General features: G+C 38.8%; 1 protein-coding gene across 1 annotated transcript; it reads left to right on the forward strand.

Annotated features, from left to right (window-relative positions):
• Window positions 1–322: 322 nt before the first annotated feature.
• Window positions 323–8,671, forward strand: LOC310963167 (uncharacterized protein). Its single transcript, XM_083935851.1, has 5 exons — window positions 323–428; window positions 4,885–5,141; window positions 6,253–6,465; window positions 6,558–6,764; window positions 8,004–8,671. Exons 2-5 carry the CDS (start codon window positions 4,934–4,936, stop codon window positions 8,381–8,383), a joined length of 1,008 nt encoding a protein of 335 aa, XP_083791977.1. The 5' UTR covers window positions 323–428; window positions 4,885–4,933; the 3' UTR covers window positions 8,384–8,671.
• Window positions 8,672–9,774: the final 1,103 nt, after the last annotated feature.

A 9,774-nucleotide genomic window follows, 5' to 3' on the forward strand; every position in this document is an offset into this window, starting at 1 on the left:
TTTTACTTTATTATGTAGTGCACTTTATGTTATGTTATTTATTTATGTATGTACCTTATTGTATTGTCAATGGAGCCTCATGTACTAAACGCCGAGCTGTTCTGAATAAAGTTTTGTAAAAACACAACAACAACAACAACAACAACAACAACAAAACACTCGAGTACTTCTTCTAGCTTTTTCACACAGACACGAGAAGCACGGACTCTCCGTGGAGCCCCTGAAGGCATCTCCGTGTTCCAGCCGCGTCGGTGCTCTGTGGCGCCGCCCCTCTTTCAGACATGCATGTATTCACGCGTTTCTCCCACTCTCCTCTGTTTATATTTGGGGAAAAGGGGCCATTTCACACGCAGTGAGACCTCCGAGTGCAGCGACACTAACACAGAAAAACCTCCGACACCGAATTGACCCTCTGGACTGTCTCGAAGGTACGTTTTCTTCCCTGTTTCCCAGGCTTTGTTGCTCCTGTCCCCCTTCTCTGCTGGTAATTGCAGTCATTAGCATCCATCTTGGTGGAAGCTAATTAAAACCACTGCAAGGAAACGGCTGTCCCTGTTTAGCCTGCTAAACCTTTTTATGTTGTATGAGGTTTATAATTCATGTCAAATGTGCTTATTTAACACCTTTTATACCTGCATTAGGGGTAAAGACAATAGGCCTGTTGACTTTTTGTTTTTACCAAATGTGCATTAAAAGTCCCTCTTAATGAAAGGCTGCGTCAGGGTAATTCTCATGTTGTGTCAGGTGTTAGTCGGATTCATCGCTGCAGCATGGTGTGTTTAAGTGCTGCGGTTTGCACGTTCAAGAATGGTACAGCCCGTCATCATCTCCATGGTGACGTGAAGTCGTGTCCACTTCCTGCAACAAAAACAAGTAGATGATGATAGATACTGTACGTTTTTAATGAACCTGCTGTTTGAAATGCTGCGACCAGGTGACGAGTACCTGAACGCATCGTCTCTTACGTGTGTACACACTCTGCAGCCAGGACTAAACAGGACTTCAATCTCAATAAATAAATGAAAAAAATAAATGCACAAATAAATACAGGAATACATAAAGGAATTAAATAGATAAATGCATAAATAAATACAGGAATAAATGAATTAAATAGATAAATGCATAAATAAATACAGGAATAAATGAATTAAATAAATACATACATTAATAAATACAGGAATAAATACATGAATTAAATAGATGAATGCATAAATAAATACAGGAATAAATGAATTAAATAGATAAATGTATACATAAATACATGAATTAAATAGATAAATGCATAAATAAAAACAGGAATAAATGAATTAAATAGATAAATGCATAAATAAATACAGGAATAAATGAATTAAATAGATAAATGCATAAATAAATACAGGAATTAAATAGATAAATGCATAAATAAATACAGGAATAAATGCATTAAATAGATAAATGCATAAATAAATACAGGAATAAATACATGAATGAAATAGATAAATGTATAAATGAATACAGGAATAAATAAATGAATAAAATAGATAAATGTATGAATAAATAAATACAGGAATAAATAAATGAATAAAATAGATAAATATATAAATAAATAAATACAGGAATAAATGAATTAATAAAATAGATTGATGTATAAATAAATAAATACAGGAATAAATAAATACATGCTGAAATTAATGAATACATAAATAAATGCAAATTTATATTTGTGCAAAATGAAATGTTTTTTGGTCACGGTTGGTCTCTTAGTTGGTTGGTTTTGTTGCAGGCTTAAAACTCTTTCTATAAGGATTAATTAATGGGGGAAATCCTTCTGGAGCCATAAAGAAAAGGGGCGGTTGAGCTCTTTGAAAGATGCTGCTAAGATGCACCTTTTTAATAATTTTACAGTTTAGGAGACATACAAAATATCTTCTTACCTGGATGTCCTGAACATCAAAGAATTTGCTGTCTATATATTCTAGAGTGTGTATATATATATATTTCACATTTCCCCGCCTTGATGTCCAGTAGGGAGCTTTTTGGGAAGCTTTTTCTAGAGAGGTTTGGTATTGAAGCACATATCTGCCAAAGAAAAACCTAGAAAACTTAGCATTGTGATGGAAATAAAAGATCCTGTTAGTCATTATAATGAGAAATGTTTTCCAAATAATGACCTATTATCTCAAAAATAATGAAACATCACTTAGTATCTCAAAGTAACTATGTGGTATCATAAAATAATGAGACACTTTCTAAAATAAATCACTTAGTATCTCGAATGACATAATGACCTAGTAGCTCAAAATAATGACCTAGTATCTCAAAATAATGACCTAGTAGCTCAAAATAATGACCTAGTGTCTCAAACTAATGACCTAGTAGCTCAAAATAATGACCTAGTGTCTCAAAATAATGACCTAGTATCTCAAAATAATGACCTAGTATCTCAAAATAATGACCTAGTAGCTCAAAATAATGACCTAGTGTCTCAAAATAATGAACTAGTAGCTCAAAAATAATGACTTATCTCAAAATAATGACCTAGTAGCTCAAAATAATGACTTGGTATTGTAAAATAACGAGAAGCTTCCTCAAAATAATGACTCGGTATTGAAAAAAAGGTCTTTATTTTGGAGAAATAATGTCTTTTTTGCCAGTAATAAGAAACATTCTCAAAATAATGAATTTGTATATCTTAAAATAATGTCTAGTAGGCTGAGCCATTATTCTGAGAAAGTTTCTCATTCTGCTGACTCACAGGATCTGTTTTTTTTTCTTCCATCATTTTGGCGATGGGCTTCCGTAGTTTGGGACACTTGAGCCCAAATAAACTTGATTTGACTTAAATTACTAGAAAAGTAGATTGTCTAATTCTAATTCACATGTTCACAACACAATGTATGTAACAAAAGGGAAAATAACATTTATTTAATAACATTTCCTCACTAAATAAAACTCTAAAGTGTGCTTCTAATCTAAAATTTGGATATAAGCACAAAAGCTATGGTTCTCTGCAGATCCCTAATGGATGCTTAACTAATGCATGATTCATCATGTTCTGATTAATGTATTAATAATGCTCCCTAATAAATGATTTGGTTAGCTATCAGTTTTTCTGCCGTTATAAAGCACTGTAGGCTGCAGTAATACAAAATCCCACATTTGTTAATCATTAATAAACAATTCAGCACTTTAACAGAAGATTCTGTCATGGGAAACTAACACTCAGCTCAGTGTAGGAAGGTTATCATATCCAACATTTAATTGCAGAACATGAACAGGCTGAATATAAATTCTGATATTGTGATAAAACACCTCAGTTGTTGCATTGATTACTGTATTGTTCTTGTATTCAGATATGCATCAGTTAGTCACTGTTAATTATGCATTTCTCATAAGTTTCACATGCATTAATTATATGAATTCACATAGCCTAGAGGAGGGGGGAGGAGAGTCCCCCTTTACGTAGACCCTTATTGATATTAAAAACATTTGACGCATTGCAGTATTTCGTTTTCAGTTCACTATCATTATTATTATTCATTATATTATAAAGTCAATTCTTAGAGGAGATATCATAAATGACATTGTTGTTCCAGCGTTTCAGCCATAAAACGCCATCTTGTTTGTAGCTCTGAATCCATCTGGAAACGGAGGTCATACTTGTGAAGGTTTAAAAAGTACATAAACGCATTTTGTGTGACTTAATGGTCTCGAGACAAAATAATGAGCTAATGAGCTAATGAACTAGGAGCTAAAGCAATTCTTTCCTTCTTCTTGGGATCATTTAACACTTAAAGAATCACTGATATTTGACAGTTAACACACAACCAATCAATCAATCAGTACTTTATTACAGACTCAAAGACAAACAAGAACAATACATAGAATAAATTACAAGCAAAAGCACAATACATTTAAAAACAGAAATAAAACATCAGTGTCCTACAAGTAAACAACCGTACCAGTGTTTCCACACCTGGGATTTGTAAATCATGCATTGATTTCATCTCACCAGTCCAGTAAAGCAGAAAACACTAGCTGTTTATTGCTGCATGTCTCAAGCCTTATATGGGATGTAAATGACTTGATGGTCCATTGCATGATGCATAATAATAGTCGTATGACATTATACTTACTTTAATATCGATTCACAGCAGTTCATGTGAACATGATGCATTCAGTCGTGACAGTCATTCAAGCGCTAAATAAATTCAAACATGCATTGAAACATGAGTCAGGTTTGAGACATCTCTGCATCTTTATCACTTATGATGTGGCATCTTATAATTACCAGCTCCGTATTTCATAAAAACTCTTAGAATTATGAGATCGTTATCTCATAATTATAAGATTCAGATCTCCATAATTATGAGAAGTGTATCTATGGAAACAAGTCTAAGTTTACTTGCTGATTTATAACTACCATAAAACTGTAATTCTGATCTCCAGTGTTTTTATTTATTTTGTGTATGCAATGCTTTCCCACGAATCCTTTGTTGGGATGTTTGGCTTTAACTCACTGTTGCTTACTTGCTGAATCTTACTATTGAGTCATTTTACATCACTGAACAAATGGGTTCCCTTCTGAAATGTCACAATAAAACTATTACATTTTTATTGGCAATATTGAATTGTCCATTATATTAATCTTTATGTTTTAACTTTTCCCCCTCTCATCGAGTTATTTCTTAATGATCTCTGTTAGTGTTTAACTTGGTATGGTCCTTATTTCAGCATACTTTTGTAACATATAATAATATTTCTGTAATGTTAAGGAGAGTATAAAAGTTTAGGTTTGGATCTTGACACAATATATTTCAAAGACACAAAGTTCAGTATCTGATAAGAATACTCTGAATGTACTGTACCCTTTCATGACCTTGTGTGTCAAACCCTTTTTCTCAGCTACAGGACCCCCATAACTCCCCTGTGGTCGTCTCCCAGGTTTGAAGAGATGTCGTCTGTGTGGCAGCAGGAGCCCTTAGTTTATTCCCCCTGCATAGAGATCGACTCCAGCTCAGTGAGGTGCAAAGAGCGGCTCACCTCTCCGGTCTGGCTGAAGCAGGAGCAAGACGACCTCCGCATCATCAAGTGGGAGAACTTTCAAACGGGTAGCTCGGCTGATGCGGTCCAGGACAACACACCCAGCAGTGCCATGCCAGGTTAGAGTACCTTCATACAGTATCTGCTGCCAGTACACACATTTCTATAACTTGGTGCAATGAAAGCTACGTTTTAGGTGTAGAGTCTGTCTTCATGCCCTATTTAAGAATGTTGGCTTTACCAAGGAGAATTGGAAATCTTTTATATGCTTATTTATTGATTTGGTAATTTGTCTTTCACTTGAACCAACATCTGCCAACTTTCAACAACAAAGAGGTCCCAGCTTCGTTTGAGTTACAAGAAAAGCTGCCACTTCCTGTTTCAAACCACAAAGAATTACCCTTTGACACAGTCTTTGGCAGTGGTTCTGTTTATTTATGATTATACTCAGTCGGTGGTTAATAGTATTTGTTAATTTTTAACAGGGAGTCGTTTACCCCAGACCAGCAAACCGCCCCATGAACGACACTTTTGGTCTGGAGACAGTGGAGTTGAGAGAATTTTCTAGATTCAAGACGAAACTGACAGAAGGGCGGTATTCAGTGAAAAGTCCCAATAACAAATCTGTCTGCTACTTCAGCACCACGGACAGTGTCATGGATTTATTAATACCCCGGCTGCTGATATTTCAGAGCCGTGATCATGTGTGTCACGGTGGGATTGTAACTTACCTCTAGGGCTCAACAAACCACACATTTCTCTTGTGAGGTGTGTAGGTGGAAATCAGTTGTGTATGAATGCATTGGAAAATATGAAGTGCATGTTGTCAGTGGCTGACGAAGGGAGAACTAAACAAAGGCGTTATGCTGGTGAAGGAAATACAGGCAAGAAGGAACTCTCTGGAAGGCAAGGTTAAATAAGCTGAAGGATTGGCTAGGGGCTCCCTGTTAACTCATAAGCACAGCTGGTACCTGCAAGCACAGAGAGCAGAGCACCAGTATCCAAGTCACTGGCTCTGGGCCGTCACCGTCCCTCAATCAAGACTAAAACGAAAAGGTGCTGATCTTTGTTTTTAAACCTAGCCCAAAGACACATTTTTAATCACTGGCCTTTTCAGCCCACTAATCCCTCAATCTGTTATCACGTCCAAAATTCTGTATTTGTACATTCCTGTTCCTGCCAGTTGAATCATTTGAAGAAGCTATTTTCACACCTCGTCTTTTCCTCTAGCTGCCTCACATGTAGAAAGCCTGCCCCCGCGGGTGCTGCTGACCATCACCAAGCTCCAGTGCATGCTGGAGAACAAACAGGAGCGCATCGCCGCGCTGGAGAGACAGGTGGAGGACCTGATGCAGGACCGCAAGTTCCTGAGGAGCCAGATTGAAAACCTCACAAGTAACCGTGCCATGCCAACTTTTGCATCACCGAGTCCACTAACTGAAGGTCAGTGTCCAGAGTGAAGCTGTGTTTGACTTCATAATGAATATACACTAACTGTATGCTTGATTCATGTCATTTTTGTTGATCATATGCAGCGCCTAAATCCAGCAAAGTGCAGCACTCGGAAAACAAATCTCGGAAGAGAGAAAGAGCGTCTTCGTGCTCCTCCGACTGTAGCGACAGCGGCTCCGAAGCGTCGCAGTCGTCAGAAATTTCAGCGGCCTCCAGTGAACACAGAAGGAAGAAACACCATAAGGACAAGAAAAAATCAAAGAAAGGGAAAGACTACAGCAGGAAGAGAGGTAAAAATCACGTCTTGGTTCTATAAACCTCATAAATATCTGTTTAGTGTGTCTGTGTGCTCACGGACATGGAAACAGATACACATTCAACTTTTCCTCAATAATTCAAGTCAATACTTCGAAAACAACCCTGCAGTTGTCACAACAAAATAAATAGTTGTGTGGTGACAGATAAATTACCTCCCTATTCAAAATGTGTTAGTAATACAGATAATTAGTCATATTGTTCGATAGATCTTGTGTTGAGAGAAGAATGATGATGTCACGATGCGGTGGCCAATGCAATAAGACTTGTCACCGTTTTTCGGCGGTGTAGAATCTCAAACAGTCAACAGTAAACATCTTGCCTCTGTCACCTCCACAAGTGTTTAAAAAAACTAAGAGGGTAAAAAAACAAACTGCCAGGTAGTTTGTGTAACAGCCTATTGATTCCTGCATCAAGCTCCAGCACTGTCGCTCGGTCCCTCCGTCTATTTTCTTCCTCACTTTCTCCATTAAATGAAGCTGTCTTCAAGTGCGGTCGGGAATGTCAAGATCATAACAATGATCTGGCTGAAAGCAATGGCTTGATTGTGAAATTTGAAGTTTACTTGTGCTTCAACTCGCCAGAGCTGCCTGATGCAGCCTCATGTTGCGTTCACACCGAACACGCATGACGCAAATACAATCACTTCAGACCCTTGCATTGTGTCGCTTGCTCACATTTGTCCCATTTTTGATCATCGCTTCATTTGCGTCTATGGCAGGTAGCAGAGGAGGCTAGCTAACTGAAGCTAACCCCCGGATCAGCCTATTCTGCTGTTGTGCTAAATGGGAAGGTTCTGAATGCTTTTAAAAGAACAGAAATTACTTTGGTGAGCCCCTGGATGTTTCACAGAGAGCATTGATGACACTCACCGCAATCTCAACGCTCATTGGCTGTCTCGCCACAATGTCTCCTGAAAGTTCAATATTTTTTACTTTATTGGCACTGCTTCAGGGGCTCCAGACGCTCCATTCGTGCTGCCTCCGTCTGAATCAAGTCATTGCGGCATTTACATTGATTTTCAATGTAGTTGTCGCTCAATTTGCGTCTATCGCGTTTGTTGTGAACGCTCCATTTGGCAGAGTCATGTACTGCCAAGGCGGTGATGGCGCCACCCACAATGGCTCTTCAGAAACCTATGGGTGACGTTGCAAAGACTGTCCATAATATATAAAGTCTATAGTAATCATATACCTTGTCATTCATTCCACCAGCCACCGGTGTCCAGTATGTCATCCACCGCTACAAACAAGTCCTGTCAGCCTTCATCAGAAAGAACAGCATGAGCGAAGCCTTTCGACATCTCGGAATCGACCGGAACACCATCGCCAACACAGCATCGATCGCCGAGCTCCATCTGGCCGGCAAGGACATGGTCCCCCTGGTGGGCATGTTTCGCCAAGGCGAAGAGACTCTGGTCAGCTACGCCCAAAGGTGCACCTTGGTCATTGACAGCGACGCTGACCTCTCCAGGAAAATAGACCATATGAAAGCAAACGGCGAGCTCCTGCCCATCTCAGGGAAAAGGCCCAGGGTGTTTAATTCTCACCTGCACCAGCTGGGGGGCGCTGCAGAGAGTATTTTAATTGGTTGATGATTATTTGAATTGCATGGAGGAGAGGGTGAAACATAATGCCTTCACAAGATTATTTTCTTTTGTTTGTTTCTGAACTGCTGGATTTAATTTCTTATGTAGCATTTTTTTTTTAAAAGTAAATTTATGTCTCAAGGGGAACAATAATGTCCAGTATCCAGATTTAAGATGTATATTTTGTACTTGATAGCCATAAAAATGATTTACAGCTGCTGTCACTACTGGACTTTTAAAAATGTAATTTAAGAACAGAAGTGTGTGTAGTGCTAGAAACACCCACACGATGGCAGTGCTCACACATCAGATCATGGTTACAAAGTCATTCCTCTTGTCATTCACTCCAAAATGGTGGCTAGTCAATTTCCATTTTCCCAGCACTTTGTTTTTGTTGGAGGTGAAACTTCTTGTTAATAGCCTTTGTGTAAAAATAATTTTGTTGACATTATGCTGTGATTCATTCATGCTGTAACTGAGCCGAGATCTAAAAGTGCATTAATGTTTCTGAACTGCCAGCGAATGAAAACCTGTTCATACAGAGATTTCAGTGAGTTATGTTGCCTTTTTTTTATCCTAGGATGGTTTTTAAAGTGTCCTGTATCAAGACACTCACATGACGCTGCTGCACGTGACCTCTAAGAGAATATGTGCCCAACATCTGCCTCACACTACCACCCAAACATATGACTTCTGTCTTCTGTAAACTGAAATATGATTGACAACAAATGCAGCACAATATGTATTGCTCTCTGTTGACCAGAGGAGTGGGCCGCACCAGTTGTGTAGACAGATGGAAAAGCTTGGTAAGACATCCTTGGGCGATGGTAAGTGTCAGTGCAAAGTGTTTGCTTTTCACATGGAGTGACAAATTACTCGTGCGAAGCCATTACAGGGGCTGCACCCAGGCTGTTTATCTTTGCATGGGACTCTGTCACTGTCACTCCACATTCACACGCCGGCTATCTGCTTATCTTTCACTCTCGCATCCCTAATCTTTCCAACCCCCGCCCTCTCCTGTTTTGAACTCATTCAGTCATTTCTCATTACCTATCACTTCTCCATCTCTACCTTTTCTTTATGACACATCTGTTCACCTAAAACAAAAATGCTTTTGGAGTTTTGGATAGTGTAGAAACATTCCTTGCCAGCAGAGGTGACCTAAAGTTCCTCTCAGCCAGTGTGCTGCCAGAGGGGACAGGTGCATGCTGGTCCGCTCAGCAGCATGAGGTAGAAAAAGGGTGGGTGTATCTTTCTGCCAGCACTCATATCTTCCCACCTCCTGAGGCATGCAAACGTCAGTTCTGCTCTCTTTGTCACCAGCATGAGATGTGACGCAGGTTTCTGCAAAACCTGAAATGAAGAAAAGATGCTGAGAGTAAAGGACAGGACTTATC

This window comes from Echiichthys vipera (assembly GCF_963691815.1).
Source record: "Echiichthys vipera genome assembly, chromosome: 21".
Taxonomy (NCBI): Eukaryota; Metazoa; Chordata; class Actinopteri; order Perciformes; family Trachinidae; genus Echiichthys; species Echiichthys vipera.